The sequence below is a fragment of the Solanum lycopersicum genome, chromosome 7 (genome assembly GCF_036512215.1).
Source record: "Solanum lycopersicum chromosome 7, SLM_r2.1".
In the NCBI taxonomy this organism is placed as follows: Eukaryota; Viridiplantae; Streptophyta; class Magnoliopsida; order Solanales; family Solanaceae; genus Solanum; species Solanum lycopersicum.
This window is the reverse complement of record NC_090806.1, coordinates 2,891,147-2,910,292: the sequence shown is the minus strand read 5'-3', so window position 1 is coordinate 2,910,292 and position 19,146 is coordinate 2,891,147. Positions and strand designations below refer to the sequence as shown.

The window sequence follows — 19,146 nt, the reverse complement described above, 5'->3', positions numbered from 1 at the left end:
GAGCTGAACTTGGTAGGACTACAAGAGAAGTAGGGTTTTAGTTTTTTGGTGAAGTGTTCTTTTTTACTGTTATAATAAACTTGTTTTTTTTTCTTTTATTATTTATTTGTGGAAGGGAAATTTGGTTTAAGAACCTGCTCAAGGTCAAAATTAAATAATTTTTTATATATTTTACATATTTTTATAAATTTTAAAAAATTTCATATCAAATAAAAAAGGCGTGACAAATGAAACATGAAATATTTATTGGTGTTTGATGTTATAATAAAATAAAAATCAATAAAAGTTCACCAATTAGAAAATAGATTCTAAGAAAAAAATATGAATTTTCAAATGACATCACAATGGCTATAAATCACCAAACTTATTATGATTCAAATAAATAAAATGATGTTTGAATTAAGTATAGATTATGAATTCAAATCAAATAAAGATATTTATTTAAATGAAAAGGATAAAAAGACGAATTCATTATCCATTGAGTTTCAAATGATACGTTTTAAACCTTCAAAAATTTTCTATTTGATTATCAATAAGAGGAAAATATAACTTTCTCAAACTAAGGAAACCTAAAAGCTAATAATTATAAACTATAAGGACCCAAGTGATCATCAATGAACTTATATATAGAAAGAGCTAAAGTATATATTCTTTCTAGTTCAAGAATAATGTAATTCATAAATAAAATTTCAAGATAAAAATTGAAGAGTGTGTGTCTGTGTGAGAGGATAATGTTGATAACAGTCAGAGAAATTTCTTCTTCTTCTCTGTGCTTCAATTCCAAGCAGCTACACTCTTTAAAGGTTAATAGAGTCACCCCAATTTGTAAAGCCAGCAGCCTCAGTTTCCATAAAAAATCCACTGCCCCATCATGGAATCTTGGTCTTTTTGAATCCACAAACAGGTAATTTCTTGAAAATAAAATGTACCCTTTTGTTCAGTTTTTTTGCTCAATTTGATAAAAACTATATGCTGTGAATATAAAGACTTGAGCTTTTTGCTCTGTTTGTTGTAATTTTTTTTTTTTTGTTTAATCCTGGTTATGTTTGATCCAAGGTAGGTGCTGTCTTGAAAATAAAATGAACCCTTTTGGTTTCTTTGTTCAGATTTTACTCAATTTGATTAAAATATATGCTGTGAATGGAAAAGACTTGAACTTTCTTATTCTGCTTGTTGTAATGGTTTTTGGTACTTCCTTGAAAATAAAATGTACCATTTTGGTCTTCTTTATTTCAAAGATAGGTACTTTCTTGATAAAAATGTGTCTTTGCTCTCACTTGAGTTGGGTTTTGCTCAATTTGATAAAAATGTGCTGTGAAGAAGATAAAAACTTGAAGTTTATGCCTACGAGGGTGTGGCCTAGTGGTCGATGTAGTTGGTTGACCATGATAAGGTCTCAGGTTCAACACAGACAAAAACACTAGATGATTTCTTTCCATTGGTTCTTGTCTTTGTTGGACAAAGTTACCTTGTACCTATTGCTTATTGGCGGTGGGATCCCGTGGAATTAGTCGAGGTGCGCGCAAGCTAGCCCGGACACCACGGTTATAAAAAATAACACTTGAACTTTCTTACTGTTTGTTGTAATGGGTCATGTTTGAAACTTCTAAATTTTAATTCATTGATTCCTCAAAGAAGTCTTGAACATTCATATTGGTTTTCTTCACTCCACAAACAGATACTTTGTTGAAAATGGAATATACCCTTTTAGTCTCATTGTTCTTAGATGCCTTGGTTTTTGCTCAATTCGATGAAAATATGTTATGTAGATAAAGACTTGAACTTTCTCACCTATTTGTTGTAATGAGTCATGTTTAAAACTTATAACTTTTAATTCATTGATTCCTCAAACAAGCCTTGACCTTCCATGCTGTTTATTGTGATGATTCTTGTATAGAGCTTCTAATTTTGAGGAATTTAAGACATTTGTGTTGCCTTTTCTTTTTCGGAATTGTGTTTTTTACTTTCATGTTGAGTGTTTTCTCTGAAAAGAATTACTGAATCTGAATGCTTGTTTGTTTTGGAGAATTTTACTATGGTCCTATTGCTAAATTATAATCTGAAGGTTTTTTTTCCGGTTAAAAGCATGAGATGGATAATTTCTTTTTCTCCCGCGGAGGAAGTTCAATAAATCTTTGACTTATTGAGTATATTCTTTTTTTGAGAACAATGGAGGAAATGTAAGAGTAAGGGCCCTTATCTTGAAACTAGATAAAAGGACTTATGGAAAGGGAATCTAGAGAAAGTTCAGCCCTGGAGATTGGTGCGATTTATCGGCAGCGTAAAAAAGCTCTACGGTCCATGGGGGCTTTAAGCGCGATATGCAAATAGAGTGTGAGCTTCAATGAGAAAAGGCTCAAAGGGATATATGCTTAGTCCAAGACTAATTATAAGCATGAATAGCAAATATATGAAAGGAGATTGGAATTTTTTTACGATAAAGTGAAACATCAATTGTTTGGTCCCGCCTCTTTAAAAGAGGCTCATTGGCAAGGGAATGTGTGCCTTAGAGCTTTGTTGATGACACTAAAATGTACATTAATCGAGGTGAAGTGCTCAACACGTTTTGAGCCTCGCTTCAGGGCTTAAGTGTACCTTTGACAACATTGCATATGGGAAGATTTAAGTAGTGCTCAGAAGTTCTTTTTTTTTCTTCTTTTGAACTTTGGCCTTTTTTTAAAAGCTAGTCACTTAGAGTGTTGAGACACTTGCTCACTAGAAAGAAAACTCTTTAAGTTGAACTATAGAAGGATATGCTTATTCGGGACATCAAAGTTTTGTCATGGTTGGATATCAACTTTTATTTCTCTATTTTTGTATGTTGATCATACACATTCTTTTTATGATTTTGAGGTTGTGAAGTAGTTGGATTTGTGCATGAAATCTTGAACTGTTATGTGCCATTTACATACACTTTCTCCTTCCTTGATCTCTTTGTGCTACTATTTTCTGTCGATCCATTTCATTGATTTAACTATTTCTGCACCAAATTCCTAAATTTTTAATTTTTTTCTTCTTTCTGACTGTTACCCTCTTTCTCCAGCTGTGATAATTCAGTATTTGATCCATTGGGTATCAATTCAGGTAAATCATCCTGGGATAATTTAGTGAGCTTGCTCTCTCAGACATTTGAAAGCTCCTCAAACACTAGAAAAGAGAAAAATTCATCAGCTAGAGGGTTGGCAGGTAGTCTAACTAATCTGTGTTACTGTGCTTTTATACTTTTGATAACACCCCACAATCTTAACCTTTGATTAGGATTTCTTGTCACTGTCAGCTGCAATTGAAGATACTAGCATTGATTTTGGAGACTTCTTCAAAGGCCCGTTACCGGGAAAGTTTCTAAAGCTATTAGGCTTTTTGGCTTTGTCACGACTCGGGATCTATATACCGCTCGGTGGAGTAAATCGGGAGGCCTTTGTTGGCAATTTAGATGAGAATAGTATTTTAAGTACTTTGGATTCCTTTTCCGGTGGAGGTATAGGTCGCCTTGGAATATGCTCCCTAGGTATTGTTCCCTTCATTAATGCACAAATTGTGTTTCAACTTCTTGCTCAAATCTACCCCAAGTTGCAAGAACTTCAGAAAAGAGAAGGTGAAGCTGGAAGAAAGAAAGTTCTCCAGTATACTCGCTATGCTTCTGTTGGATTTGCCGTAGTACAGGTAATATTTCCTAGAAAAACTGTTATTACTTGAATGAAGAAGCATTTTGATTAGGCATAATACACAACCAAACACTCAAACTTGAACTCAACTGGCAAGTAAGCTCCCCGAGAGTGCACATCTAGACACCTCAACTTGGTCGCAACTGACAACTTGACACTCCAACTTGTCCCCTCTGTGTCTTGTGGACACTCGACGCTGACGTGGACATATGTTTTGGAGTTGTCTAGATGATCATTTTGTTAGTTGGAGTGTTCAACTGACAGTGGTGACGAGTTGAGGTGTCTTGATGTGCATACTCAACGTTGGAGCGCTTACTTTCCAGCTAAGGCCAAGTTTGTCTATCTGTTTATGTATTTTACCTTTTGAATAAGATATTTCGTGAACAAAACAGTATCTGTAGTCTGTTTTCAATCTGATCTCACTTGTACGTCGTGGTCAAATAATTGCAGAATCAATTGGAAAATTACACTTTTCTTTAACTTCTGTGGCAGGCAATTGGCCAAGTATTGTTCCTTCGCCCTTATGTTAATGACTTCAGTACCCAGTGGGCAATTTCTTCCGTTGTACTTTTGACCCTCGGCTCAGTATTTACGACTTATATTGGGGAGCGAATCACTGATTTAAAACTTGGAAATGGTACATCTCTTTTGATCTTTACAAATATCATCTCCTACTTGCCAGCGTCCTTTGGTAGGACAGTCGCGCAGGCCTATCAAGATGGTAATTATGTTGGGCTCGTTGGCATCCTAGTCTCGTTCTTCCTGCTAGTCCTTAGCATTGTATATGTTCAGGTATGTTCTTATGTCTAAATTACTTGGCATTTAACTTATTTTCATGCCGTTGATTGCTAACAGCGTTCTCAACCACGTTTTTCAGGAAGCAGAGAGGAAAATTCCGCTAAATTATGCATCAAGGTATACTGGCAGAACAGGAGGAGGACTTCAAAAATCTGCATACTTACCATTTAAAGTTAGTAGTCTTTTGTCTCCTCTTTCATTTAGTCAATTTTGAAGGATTGTAATGCTAAATAAACGCGAGGTGCGGACTCTTATTTTATGAGAGGAGTGAGGGTTGAAATTATTTACCTGTGGAAGAAGTTACTTAGTACTGGTTTGAAATTTCCTCTTGCTTCGTTTGTGGTTAGTCATCGGATGTGTCATTTCACATGCAAGCATGTGCGGGAGAAGTGAGTGCGACAATTGCGTCATAGGTTCAGAACTACAATTTATCTTCCGAACACCCTAGAAACCCCAACTCTACATCCGTAATCTAAGTTGCTCAAACTTCTCACTTTCAGTGCTGCACCCGTATCAACACGATGTTGGTCTGGGAGCAGGTGTGGGAATGGGATCCTTACTGGATCTGGCAACCAATTTTGGATACTTTGACCAAAATCGACAGAGAAATTGGTGCAGATGCAATGATTTTTTGATGTTAAAACAAAAGTTAAGGTGAAATTGAAGAAAATGGAATACTTTGTATATAGAAATTTCTCTGTCAATCCTTTTCTTTATATCTACTTCTAGGATTTTCCTCTTGATCAATCTTTTCTCCTCGGAATACCTTGTTACTTTTCCACATATTATGTCAAAATTTAGACGTATAACTCTATTCTTAGATATTTGAATTAAATTTAGCCAAATCCCCTCACCCGTCTCGGCTTTTGGATCTATACCCCGAATCTTAAAATTCTAGATCCGTACCCGTATCGGACACCTGCACCCGAGTCTGAGCAACTTAGACCATAGTCATGTTTTGTTTCATGCGCATGCTTTTATCAGAGTCATTATATTGTAATCTCCAGTACTTTTTGTAGATTGTTTGGTAGCTCAAGTGAATAAGACAAGGAGACACATCGGTCCTGCTAATCCTTATATTTGTGATGGAAGTGTGCAGTGAAGTTCTTTTGCACTTAGAAATTTATGATCCTTCTTAGTTACAACTTACAGATATATTACAATGAACAGGTGAACAGTTCAGGAGTAATGCCGATTATTTTCTCTACATCATCACTAGCCCTTCCTGGCACTTTGGCACGTTTCACCGGTGTAGGTTTTCTGAGAAACGCTGCAGCAGGTTTAAACCCTGGAGGTAAGTAAAAGACAGTGCAGTTACCTTACTTCACGTTCACCTTTCACTGAAAAAATTTTGTGCATTAAACTCGACTCTGTCTGAAGTTATGATGCATATGCATCTCCTTTCCTGATGTACAAAAAATTTGAAACAAAATTGCCGACTATCTCTAAGCGAAGAGGTTTAGTCTTGTAAAACCTGTTGTGCAATACTTTTGAGTTAGTGGTAATACGCAAAAGATAGAGCAACTAGAGGCAGAAATGGGAAAGTGACTTGTCTAAGGTGGACTAGGTGGTATTCATATTAAAGCCTTGCACTACGGAGGAATTACATGGGGTTGTGGTCCAAATCTTCTCCCCAAGGGGAGATTATCGGTGAGTTGGTGACTGTCATTTTGGAAATAAAAGGGAAAAGATAAAAACTGTTTTTTTGTATTTTCAACAAAAGAAATAGCAAAACAATGAGAATTAGCGTATTATTATTGATAGTACATTTCTTTCAGCACATGCATGTGTGGACTTAATTTTTTTCATTTTGTAACATTTTGAGGGCTACAACTAAACAGCTGTTCATTTGCAGGTTCTTTCTATCTGCCGACAAACATTTTGTTGATTGCCTTCTTCAATTACTATTATACATTCCTGCAATTGGACCCTGACGATGTCAGTGATCAGTTGAAACGACAAGGTGCCTCAATCCCACTTGTTCGACCGGGTAAAAGCACAGCGGCATTCATCAAAACGGTATTTTTCCCTTCTCCGGTTTCTTTGATAGTCGCGTTCTCTTTCTGCTTAATGCCTATCTTGATTCTCAAAATAGTTCTTCACCCATCATTTTCATAACATCGAAATTATCTGACACATCTAACGGGAAATTGTCCCACAGCTTTGGTAAGCTCAGTTGTTACTGCACTAAGAAACTATAAATCGTTCTAGTATTAATCTAGCAGGACCGATGCTCATTCTTAAGTGAGAATAGGCATTTTCAGTATTTGGATCTTTTGATGGAGATATCAGAAAGCTGTAAATATGTTTAGATATTTATATAAAAGACACACTCTCTCTCTGTCTCATTCTATGTGATAAGTTCGGAGAGTGAGGGTCAAAGCACCTAATTTTTGGTTGGAATTTAGACAGATTTATCAAACTTTTTGAAGAAAATAGACGTATATTTGAAACTACATAAAAGTAATAGAAGTCACAAGGTTAACAATTCAAGATAATACAATAACAAATACCCAATGTAATCCCAGAAGTGGGTTTGGGGGTTGACAAAAGGTTGTTTCGGATAGATCTTCGACTTAAAATAAGAATAATTCAAGATAATAAGATGGAAAAATTCTCATCAAAGAAAAATGATTGACCCCATGGTTATAGTGTCATATCCCCATAGTTATATGTATTACCTTTAATAGTTAGATTAGCCACCATATTTGGATCCTCATCTGTTTTAAGCAAGGTGGATCTTGTGTTTGAAATCGATGACCCGATTAATCTGAATTTGTGTCGCATAAGGCCTATTAAAGGGTGAAGCTCCCTACTAGGAGTTTCACCATTCTCAAGGCTCGAATAAGAGATCTCTGGTTAAGGGTTGAAGGACACTATTTATCCCACCACAACCTTTGGTAGTGCTATTTCACTTCATTGTTTCTTTTCTAGTAAGGATAGTGTCCCACTTCTTTATACTTGACTCTCTAGAATCAGTAATTGATGTACCGCATATATACTGTATAAATAGCTGCACGCGGTAATCTTATTAAGGTTCAAAGATGAAAGTGTTTTGTCTTGATGCATGCCATAAATGGGGGATTTACAGGTACTCAGCCGGATATCAGTTCTTGGTTCAGCATTTTTGGCACTTCTCGCTGCTGGCCCTGCTGTGATTGAACAAGCCACACACCTCACTGCTTTCCGAGGCTTTGCAGGCACGTCAGTGCTTATTCTTGTTGGTTGTGCTACAGACACTGCAAGGAAAGTACAAGCGGAGATCATATCCCAAAAGTACAAGAATATTGAGTTTTACGACATTGATAATAAATATTGAAACAAGACTTCTGGTTAAAGCTGGAGAAATGAGATTGTATTACATAAAAGAGAACATAAACGCCACGACAAAAACTTGATCTGGACGTGAGAGACTCTACTGTCGACTCCCCCGGCCCCCCTACTTTTCATAATCAATTTATCCTAGTTTCTCTGTAATACTAACTTAGATGTACATGTTTCTTAGATCTTTGTAACACACAACTGCCATCTTTTTTTGTGTTATTTGCTTTTATTCAATTTTCTGGAGTGTCTCAATATATCTGGACTTCTGTTAAGTAGTTAGTTGAGGGAAAATGTTGAAACTTATAGCCTTAGACCAAAGGTTGAGGGACTTGTGTCTTAAGTCACAGATCTGTGTGAACCAATTCTTGATGTGTGAACTCATCATCCCTCGAGTTTCCAAGGCGTTTCCGAGGGTATAAGTTATGCGAAAATCTATAGTATTTTTCTATTTTACCCTTAAAGTAGTTAAGGGCCTACATTGCGTTCCATGTATTATTAGGGAAGGATAGAGTATATACAGACCTTATCCGGTTATCCATACCTTAAAGGTAAAGAGGCTAATTCCGAAAGACCCACCGTGGATACAAATTTATAAGCATAACCAAAATCAGATTCCAAGTACCTTGAAGCAAGATATTTGGGGGGGGAAGGACATGAAACATTGTAAAATTTTGATAAAATACTCATTTACTTGTACTATGGAACTAGCAACTCTAAGTTTTTACAAATGACTTGAGATGTTATTGAGTTTATACAAGTACATATTTAGCATCCTGATACTGAAACAACTAATCTTAAATACAATTACATTAACCAAAAGGGAAAATGAAAAACCAGATTCCCTTACCAAAAGCTCCCTCTCTTGCAACACTATTATCTTTAAGAAACGCGCGTTCTACATGTACAGCGATGATCCTGAGTGTAAGAATGTATCGCGGAAAACTTCAATCTCAGAGTTGGTCATCGTATCGATATCTCAATGAAACTATCAATCGTAATCTAGTCATCAGGCTCAGCTGAAAAGTCAGGCTCTTCAGGTTTCTGTAACTTAGGTAATCTTACTTCTTTAAGTTTTTGAGCTCCTCTTCTTGTGTTAGCAGCAAATCTTGAAGCCAATATTGTGACTCCGAGGTGTGATATTCTTGGGGACGGATTTGAGTTAGCGTTACCTTGATCGTGCTCCTCATTTTGCTCTGTTTCATCGACCGTACTCTCATCCAGAGAAAATGATTCCAGTGCTGCAAGATCTTTTGCCATTGTTCTCCGCTTGTGTCGTCTCCATGCAGCCTGGATGAAACAGGCTGCCCATGTGCGCCAATGGTGAGAGTAGAACCGGAATGTATGCTGGAGCTTCTTGCTATGAAGGCGTCTAAATTGGTTGGCTACAAACTTGAGATCTTCAGCTCTCAATGCAAATGCTTCTACTTCAACAAGCGCCTTGACTGTTCTGGTCGAAGAAGGCAAGTTCGTTGTTGATTTCGGAAGCAAAGCCCAAGCGAGTAGCTCCTCTCCGCAAAAATCTCCAGGCCTCAATGTAATGCAATTGAAGAAACCAGTCCGACCACCATTCGTTGTAGAACTCTCGAGCCTACCTCTGATGATAAACAACATTTCCGTGACTGGATCTCCTTCACGGACAATATAAGTGCCTTCTGTGCTTAAGGACGAGACTAGACGTTCGCATATTGCATCAAGTAATTGATCATCCATTTGGGAGAAAAATGGAACCTAAATAGTTAAAACAGAATAAGTCAAGATGAGCTTAACATGACAGAGACTGCATCTGTAACACTATTTATATAATTGCAACTGAATGAGTCGTAAACCTAAATAAGCCACAAAAATATAAAAATGATCAAAATAAGGCACTACTTTAGTTACTAACTAAAATAAGCTTAGTGGAAGAAAAAGTTTCACTTTAAACGTTTTCCGTTAGTGTCATAACATGTATTTTTAATGTATAACGGAACTTTTTCTTAACACTTTATAAAGTGGAAGTTTTTCTTCCATTTTATAAATTTTTCACTTTATAGAAAATTACTTTACCTTTTCACATTCTCCTTCTCTCTTTCACTTTCATGGCTTCTAAGCTTTTTTACACTTTGAAGATTAACATTGATTGTCCCAATCCGACAACTGAACCATCAATGTTAATCTTCAAAAAGTAAAAAAACTTAGAAGACATGAAAGTGAAAGAGAGAAGGAAAGTAATTTTCTATAAAGTAATTTTCCACTTTATAAAGTGGAAGAAAAAATTCCATTTTATAAAATGGAAGAAAAAATTCTACTTTATAAAGTGTAAGAAAAAGTTCTGTTATGCGTTAAAAATACACGTTATGACACTAACGGAAAATGTTTAGAAAATTAGATAAAGTGGAATTTTTTCTTCCACTAAGCTTATTTTAGTTAGTAACTAAAATAGTGCCTTATTTTGGTCATTTTTATATTTTTATGGCTTATTTAGGTTTCCGTCTCCAACTGAATCAACAAACATCTGTCCTATACGGATCGAAAAGTGAGAAAATATAAAAGAGATGATGGTCAAGAACACGCCTGAAGTATCACATATTAGCGAGTTTCCTATTGAAAGGTGTTCACTTTTCCTACCTGAACTATACCACTAACTATTTATCAAAACACACTTCAACGACCAGTTGTTCCCTTTTCCAATCTGAACGATGGTGATATTTCAGGTAGGAAAAGGGAACAACTGATAGTTGAGGTGTGTTTAGATAAATAGTTGGTGATGGTTTAGGTAGGAAAAGTGATTACTTGATAGTTCAGGTAGAAGACTCGCAAAACGTGAAACTTCAGCTATGTTGTTACCATTAACTCGATATAAAAATGTGTTTATCTGACAGCAGTAGACATATGCAAGATACCAGGGCCAAAAAGGGTGGAGTAATAGAGATGCATATTGAGAACATACTGAAGAAACGGAAAAAAGACCAACAATATAAGGGTGCATCTTTTTAGAGGCCACCCTTCGAACACGTGCTTTTTGATAAATATACCAAACACTTCCAAAAGAATCAGTCAAGATGAAGGAAAATCATACCCTTCGGACAAGATCCAGGCAAAGATGGCGTTGGATGTCACGACGAAGATCAGTAGGCAGGCCATGCAAAATTGTCTCTTCATCTACTCCTCTAGTAGCAACCCATTTATACTGATCAAAACGTCTAACACGCTTTCTCAAATCTTCTGGAAGTTGACGATGCTCCATCCACTCTTCAGTATCTCTTCTCTTGAGTCTCCATTCCTCGAGCCTCAACGTCAAAGACTGCAAGTATGTCTACATGCAAGAAAAAATTAGGAGTTAATATCCAAAAATGATATGAGAAGAAGTTGATTGCAAAGTCCTAAAGTTATGTACAACTTGCAGTTTGCACCCAATGAGAGTATTAACATGACAACAACAAGTGGGGTTTGGAGAGGGTAGTGTGTACACAAACCTTATCCCTACCTTGTGAGGTAAAGAGGCTGTTTCCGCTAGAGTATAACACTATTTATCATTTATTAAACTAATATCATTATTTTTATCAAACAAGGCCAACCAAACTTGTTAGACTTGAGCATGGCTCCTCTATCCACCACCTTATAACTGAAGTTTGCAGAAAAGATCATTCTTGAAAGGCCAGATAGCCTAATTGGCACATTTATGATATACTATTCCGTGTTGACATTCCGCCCCTCCTATTCCCTGGGTTTTCATTAAAGCACCTGAATTTGTTAAAAGCTTGTTTTTAAATCCTTGACAGAGCTTATGCGTCATTTGTTTTACTTGGTCGGATCAAGTGCGTGATTACATGATCTTAAGAGCAGCATGTATTAATTTTGATCGACTATTTTTAAAAAACTAAAAAGAAGAGCATAAAAAATCATATCAAAGGTTTATATTTATAAGTCTTACCCACTAACTATAAATTGTAAAACCATATGACTAGATACTACTAATTTTATTCATGATGATGCTATAAACAAACGATGATTCAGTCCCAAACAAGTTAAGGTTGACTGTATGAATCCTTAGTGATCATGTTCTCCATTTAAATACTATCTCAGGCCAACGTTATACAAAAAATTTAAAAGATAAAAATACTAGAAGTTCTTTTCTATTGGCATAGAAGTCTCGAATGAGGTTCAAAAACTCCTAGAAATCATAGCACTTAATAAAAATGTACTAACATGAACAAAATATATTCCTAATTAATTAGTACCGCCTAAATACAAAATATATCCCTGATTAATTACTACCACCCATGCCTATATACATCTTTTTCTTCTGTAGTCTTATCTTTCGCTAAGTCTGCATCGATTCCAAGAAATTCGTCTTTCAAACATCTTCCCCTTCCATGTGATTTTAACTCTGACTATCCCTTTTAAAACCTATATTCATCATGGTTTCATGCCTATCGACTGGTGCACCTAGAGGGCAACACAGAACATGAAAAACCATCTCATACTAACAATAAGTTTCATGAACTAGCAGTTTGATACTCCTGCAACTGTTATTATGTAAACCTTGATATTAAGTTGCACTCAAAAACTTAAGCATCCCATGACATTCATGCAAAATTTATGCACGTAAAGAGGAATTATAAAATTACTACCACGTTGATTCCAGTTGGATCGGCTATGTTGAACCTTCAAGGTCCATGTAGTAAGCCCATGTGAATCAAACATTACATTTATACAACGATAGTAGTTTCTTTAACTCTAGAAGCTCTCTACATTTTCTACAGACAAATAAATCTATAAAGAGTAATAATATATGCAAAAAATTCACCAATCAAGCATAATCTAGGATATGTCAAATCAAGAGCAACAATTATAACTGTCCACCTGTTGGTCAAGATCATGCTATTAATAGACAGTCAAGAGAAAGAAGTACAAGGTCTAATAAAACAAGCTCATATCGAGGGAGAATGAATAGCAGCAGAACCTTTGATTTACCTGCATATTCCCAATAAGGTGTGCGAACAAAACCAGACCCAAAATTGCAATAAGTATAGCAAAGGAAGTCTCCCCGATAAATGTACTCGTTGACAAATTCTGCCCATAAGAGCTGTAACACAAGAAATGGAAAGATTTGAAGTTCAGATCTTCCTACAAATGGATAGTTAATAAGTGGATTAGAAGGACAACTGGCACATTTACTCTCTAAATGTAATAAAATCCTTAAGAACCTTTTTCAACGACTCCATCATGTAAGACAAAGCAGACAAAACCATGATTTATAGACGACAGATCCCGCTATATCAACATTTCTAGGTGCTAGCTTGTTTAATGAAACAAAAGATGTATGGATACCCACAATAAACAGTGATCATCTACGACTGTTCTTGGAAAGACAATAATAATCACATCACCCCCAGAAACTCCCTGAGAAAGATGTCGTGAATTAGATAGTTGGAACTCATACACAAGGTTATTTTTAAATAACCATGGTGTCCGAGTCAGCTCGCGTGCACCTCGATTAATTACACGGGCTACCTGCCACATCCCACCAATAACAGGTACTAGGTAACTCTATCCACCAAGGTTAGATCAGATGGAAGATCACCTATTTTGTATCTAATGAGATTTGAACGTGAGACCTTATGGTGTACAACCCACTTCATTGACCGCTAGGCGGGATGCACTTCCAAGATTGGAAATGCCTAATTGGTTTATCATTTCAATAAATTACAGCAAAAACACTAGATAAGAACATTATACATGTAAATGACATCATTATTTGGTCCAACCCCACAGGAAAATTACCTCAGCTGTTGTAAGCCCCACCACAAGCAATAGAAGTACTTTGCTATAAAACTTGAGGAGACAACATCCTTTTTAACTGCACTTGCAAATATTCCATATTTAAAAGTACTATCCCCATCTGGATCACAACTTTCAAATACCTTGGTGATATTTGCCCAACTCTTACGAGGATTTAGGTCAAAAGTATCACAATCCAAGTAGCGAAGCACACACTGCGTAGAGCTGTCTTCCTTTCGGCATATTGATTTCCAGCAAGAAGTATATCGATCAACTGACAGTAAATACCATGCTGCACCTATAACCTGAAGAAAAAGAAAGAAAAACAAATACTCCGTCGTTACATCAACTCTAAGAAAAGAAAACAAAAAGAAGCAAAACTCCTGCATAAATGCAGAGGTTTTCGACCAATACTTTGTAACGGTCACAAGTTAATACTACAACTAACCAGACTTTTAATGCATTAATTTTGGAAATAAAGTTGTTGGAGCTACATACATGACTTGCCAACATGTAGAGAAGTAGATTATATGCAGCCCCTGCCCAAGCAGTTTTTGTGACAACTCCAGTAGCTTTGATTATTTGTGAACTTAGTGGAAATATAAGATACAATCTGGGGATGTATTGGATTAGGACAATCAGTGCAAGAGCATTATTGTTATGATTAGCATGCTGGCTTCTCGTCGCTGGTATAATGAACCAGATGACTATCTGCAAGAAAGATTACTGTTTCATCATGCACTGCTCTACTACAGTAAAAATAGAGAAATTTTAAGGACAGATGAGATATAAACTAGAAGAACGTGTTATCAATTTCTTCACATGTAAAGCTACCACCTTTAAACAGCATATGATTCAAATACCCTGTTGCCAACTAGAATCAAGAAACTGGAACAGTGCGGCAAAATCACTAGTGACTAGTCCAAAATCAGGCCATCATTCCTACAAAACCTCCTAATTATAATATATGAGAATCATCCAATATTTACAAGGGTATATATTTTACCATATCTCATACTCCCCTCAAAATGGGTGTATATAAGTATGACCCTAGCTTGCCAGAAATGTGGTCAATTTTGGATCCTCACAGTGTTATGAGAACATCAGTTAGTTGGCCTTTTGAGTTGACAAACTCATAACAATGCACCCAAACTCAATCTTTTTGTCGTATGAAATGACAATCCAATTCAATGTGTTTCGTTCTTTCATAAAAGACTAGATTTGAAACGATATCTAGTATGGGTTGATTATCATAAATTAATCCTTCGTCCCAATTTATGTGGCACTTTTTTTTGTTTACACCAAAAAGAATGTTACCTTTTTATAATTAGAAACTGTTAAAGAATGACAAAAGTCCCACATCGGTGATTAATGAGATGGGTGGACGCCTTATAAGGCTTGGGCAATCCTCCTCCCTTTGAGCTAGCTTGCGGTATGAGTTAGACCTAAGATCTAATTTCACAGAAACACTTAAATTCCCTGTTCCATAAATGTTTAAGGTTTGTTTTAGACCACAAATTTCAAAAGTACTCCATTCTTTTTTAAACTTATGCTTGGTCAAATATTGCCACATAAAATATAATAACCTGAAGTAGACCGTCTATCAAAGGGACAATCTGCCTAATTTGCATCAGAATACCCAAAGAGTGCATCTCCATTGCCCCAATTGACCTTGTCCTAGAGGCCTTTCATATATATTAGGACGTGAGATACTGCATTCCCATGACTATCACAAGGTGATTGGAGAACTGGTTGGGTGATCGTAAGATAGTTGAGTTTTTTAACAAGTCCACAATATCTACCTTGATCCGTTAGAGGCTCCCCCTATCATTCAACAAGCTTAGTACTTGGATCCATGGAGTGTCCACAAGTGTGTAGTTCAACATACTTGTGTCTTCCAAAATATCTAAGGCATATTTTCTTTATGAGATGACAATGCTATTATCAGACTGTATCACCTCAATGCCTCGAAAGTATTTCGGCTTCCCCAAATCCTTAATATGAAATTGACTTGATATATGTTGCTTAAGTTATGCAATACCTTCATGACAGTTACTTGTGATAACAATGTCATCAAATAAACAGTTAAAACGATATGTTTGTCATGAGATTAATGCCTATAGAATACTAAATGATCAGCTTATGTTTGAATCATTCAAATTGTCGCAATCCAATTAAGTACAGAAGCTTGTGAATGTTTATAAGGTAAAATTCTTCTAGTAGAACAACATACCTGAGGTAGAGGAAGAGTGGCAATCAGATCTATGAAAAAGTCGGATTTTAAATATCTTCGAGCAATTTCTCCAGGATCCATTACAAGCTCACCCTTCCCAAATACCCTTGTATTTGGGGCAACATAAGCAGTCCGGAACTTAATGAACACATGCAATAGATAGAAAAAATCCGCTATAGTTCGGAAAATGGTGACAACAATTCGCAAATTCAAATCTGTTTTCACACAACTCGACTCTTTCGTTCCTTGTATGATGGGCAAAAAGAAATACAATGGATCAACAAACAGTGCCAGCAAGCATGATATAATAAAAATTCTATTCCACTGGATTACAAGGTCACTCCCCGGATCAAGTATTCGCTTCCTCCAGGACTCATGGTCCTCGGGATACACCTTCTTCGGCCTCCCAAACTTAAGAGTATCAGCGACTTTATATTTTCCATCAGAGTTCAATAATGGAGGTGAGAATTTTTTCTCTACGTTCGAACTGTCTGCTATTCCTCCCAAAAAACTACCTTGTTGCTTTTCACCAGAGTAGAACCTAAAAAATGCATAAATCAACTATGAGCTAAACAAGAAAGTCCTTGATTACAATACAACAACAACAGCAACAACAACAACAACAACATACACAGTAATATCCACAAGTGGAGTCTAAGGAGGGTACAGTGACCCTCGGCTCGAGTACATCAAATCAAAGTAGGTCCTTGACTATGATAAAACTAGGATAATTTGCCCTCATTGAACAACAAAATGAGCTTCAATATTCAGTAAAGAAATCAAAATACAAAATTGTACAATCGAGCTTATGTTCCAGGTCATATTAAGCAGAAACCAATATCTAGAGTCCAGAACAATAAAGAACAAAAAAAATGCACAAATCAACTACATGAGCTAAACAAGGAAGTCCTTGATTACGACACAACAACAACAACAACAACATACCTAGTGAAATCCCACAAATGAGGTCCAGGAAGGGTATAGTGCACGCATACCTTACCTCTACCTGTTTCCAGAGGACCCTCAGCTCAAATACATCAAATCAAAGTAGGTCCTTGATCATGATAAAACTAGGAAAACTTGCCCGCGCTTTGCCCAGTCGACAAAACCTCATTGAACTAACAAAATGATCTTCCAGCAAAGAAATCAAAACACAAAATTGCACAATCCAGCTTATGTTCCAATTCATATTTTGGAAAAGCAGAAATGAACACAAAATATCTCAACATCTAGCATCCAGAACAATCAAGAACCAAAAAAAAATCCAATCTTTAAACACCCAAAGTTCTACTTTCTACAATACATCACCCAAAAAAACAAAAAAGATCTCATCTTTTTTCCAAATAACCACACAAGAATTCATCAAATCACATAAACTAAACCAAAAACAAAACAAATTTTTTTTAAAAATACCACATACCTTACAAACCTCTCCTTCTTCAGCTCCATTCCAAGAAGGGTAACCAAAAAAATAATCAAGAATATGCTTTTTTTAACCCCCTTTACCCTTTCATCTCTTCTAAATGTGAACACAAAACAAGTCTTCAGAAAAGGAAAAAAAAAAAAGTGGTCAGAAGGGAACAGTGAACTAAACCAAAAATACCCAAAAAGCCCTTTAATCAAGAAAATAGATAAAAAAAATTATAAAAAACAAAAAACATTCTTGAAAGTATGTTTTGTAGTTAAGATTTGCAGAGTTCTGTAAAATTCTGATAAAATAAATAATTTTAGTGTGAACAGGAAGAGTGAGTTAGATTTGGAAAATTTCAAAGTAATTAATTTATTTTAATAAATTAGTGTTAGTTGTTAGTATTAAATTATGGTGTTAATTAAGGTACAGATGCAATTAGTCAAAAAATGTTGACCAGAACAGGACTATATGTATATATATAATTATATAATTAATAAATTGCATTTTTTAAAAAAATAAAAAAATCATGTGAAGTCATATTCATTTGTGGGTCCATGAAGAATTTTTTGTTTTTTCAAAAAAAAAAAAATTGATTATCTTATTGTGAGGCATGGTTACTAGTGGACCTACTAATCTTTTCTTTGTTTATTCTTAATTTTCCCCATAATGAAAAAAGAAATGATTTGTTCGTGACGATCTATTAAATGATAATCGTTATTTTTGAAAGGTGGAGTCATTTTTTGGAGCTTATGTGTCATCAAATAAGAATTAAGGATTATTTCAATTAGTCTATAATTTTTTGGAAATATATGTGACCTTTTGTTTGAGCTTAAATTTTGTGATTTTAAAATTTATGCATCATTAAAAAAGAATTCAGCATCATCTCGATTTTTATATGTATTAGTTCATTTCATTTTTGTAAAAGCTACACTATAAGACATATTTTCATTATCATATATACTATTATTATTCATACTTTCGTAATATTACATATCTTACCACTAATTAAGAGTTTCTTATCATATATTGAAGAAAATACACTTAGATATACATGTATTTTTGCTGCAAAAAAATAGAAAGAAAATACACTTAGATATTATCACACTAGATACACTCTAGATACATGTATATGTATGTATCTTGAGTGATTTGCATGTATTTAGATATCAAATATGAAAAGGTGACGAGTGAGATGGGAGATAGGCGAGCGAGATTGTCTATCTATCAAATGTACATGTGACTCTATTTGGTTACAACTTATCCATAACAAATTACTTTAATTTTCACCGCATGTATCTGAGATACATCTATCTAGAGGTATCAAAAGCTAATAAGATAAATAATATTACGAACTAGAATATATCTAAATAATTAGCTTCTAAATTAGTAAATTTTATATAAGTTTACCTTTGATTTTGGAATAAGTGTCATAGACTTTGTTTGAGCTCAAACTTTTTAGAAAATATTAAAGTTACATATACTCATATTTGGGCTCAAAACTTTTCACAATCCAAGCCCATACCCCTAATTTATTCCTTTTTTTCAGCAGCAGTCCAACCCAAAATCCAAATCCAAGTTGCTATTATGTATGTTGGTGTTGTTATTGGACAAAAAAAAATCGAATCGAAAATTAAATTAAAATTTTATAAATTTGAATTCGTCATATATAGAACTACAAAAGGAGATCAATAATTAGTTTATTCAAAATTGAGGGGATACTATATGATAGAATTTCTCAGTTATTGTATAACAATTTGCGTTACTAGAACGATCAAATCTTATTGTCTCTTTTCATTGATTGTGCAACTATTTTTAAAGTAAAAATATATATAGTATCACAAAACGAAAAATCATTTAACAATAATTTTCGTCACTACCCATTAGTGGCTGAGATTTTCTTTCAAGTATCTATCATCATCGATTATATATACTCATAAAAAAATTATATATAT

General features: G+C 35.1%; 2 protein-coding genes across 2 annotated transcripts; one reads left to right on the top strand and one right to left on the bottom strand.

The window, feature by feature from the left end:
- Positions 1-18: 18 nt before the first annotated feature.
- Positions 19-8,021, top strand: LOC101263722 (preprotein translocase subunit SCY1, chloroplastic). The gene is made up of 8 exons (XM_004242615.5): positions 19-904; positions 3,044-3,186; positions 3,278-3,663; positions 4,158-4,457; positions 4,543-4,635; positions 5,634-5,757; positions 6,319-6,482; positions 7,555-8,021. The coding sequence occupies exons 1-8, from the start codon at positions 732-734 to the stop codon at positions 7,780-7,782; spliced, it is 1,611 nt and encodes a 536-aa protein (XP_004242663.2). The 5' UTR covers positions 19-731; the 3' UTR covers positions 7,783-8,021.
- Positions 8,022-8,456: 435 nt separating this feature from the next.
- Positions 8,457-17,570, bottom strand: LOC101263426 (cyclic nucleotide-gated ion channel 17). Its single transcript, XM_004242614.5, has 7 exons — positions 17,204-17,570; positions 15,784-16,324; positions 14,049-14,261; positions 13,554-13,855; positions 12,744-12,855; positions 10,846-11,082; positions 8,457-9,515 (listed from the first exon to the last, which is right to left on the bottom strand). The coding sequence occupies exons 1-7, from the start codon at positions 17,230-17,232 to the stop codon at positions 8,787-8,789; spliced, it is 2,163 nt and encodes a 720-aa protein (XP_004242662.1). The 5' UTR covers positions 17,233-17,570; the 3' UTR covers positions 8,457-8,786.
- Between the last annotated feature and the right edge of the window lie 1,576 nt (positions 17,571-19,146).

What these genes read in the sequence shown, in the direction of transcription:
- LOC101263722 (XM_004242615.5), top strand. Translation starts at nt 732, where the DNA reads ATGTTGATAACAGTCAGAGAAATTTCTTCTTCTTCTCTGTGCTTCAAT. An exon ending in CTTTTTGAATCCACAAACAG is followed by an intron (nt 905 to 3,043) that starts GTAATTTCTTGA and finishes CTCTTTCTCCAG; the next exon opens with CTGTGATAATTCAGTATTTG. An exon ending in CAGCGGCATTCATCAAAACG is followed by an intron (nt 6,483 to 7,554) that starts GTATTTTTCCCT and finishes GGGGATTTACAG; the next exon opens with GTACTCAGCCGGATATCAGT.
- LOC101263426 (XM_004242614.5), bottom strand. Translation starts at nt 17,232, where the DNA reads ATGGAGCTGAAGAAGGAGAGGTTTGTAAG. An exon ending in CCACTCTTCCTCTACCTCAG is followed by an intron (nt 14,262 to 15,783) that starts GTATGTTGTTCT and finishes TCTTTCTTGCAG; the next exon opens with ATAGTCATCTGGTTCATTAT. An exon ending in TCTACATGTTGGCAAGTCAT is followed by an intron (nt 13,856 to 14,048) that starts GTATGTAGCTCC and finishes CTTTTTCTTCAG; the next exon opens with GTTATAGGTGCAGCATGGTA.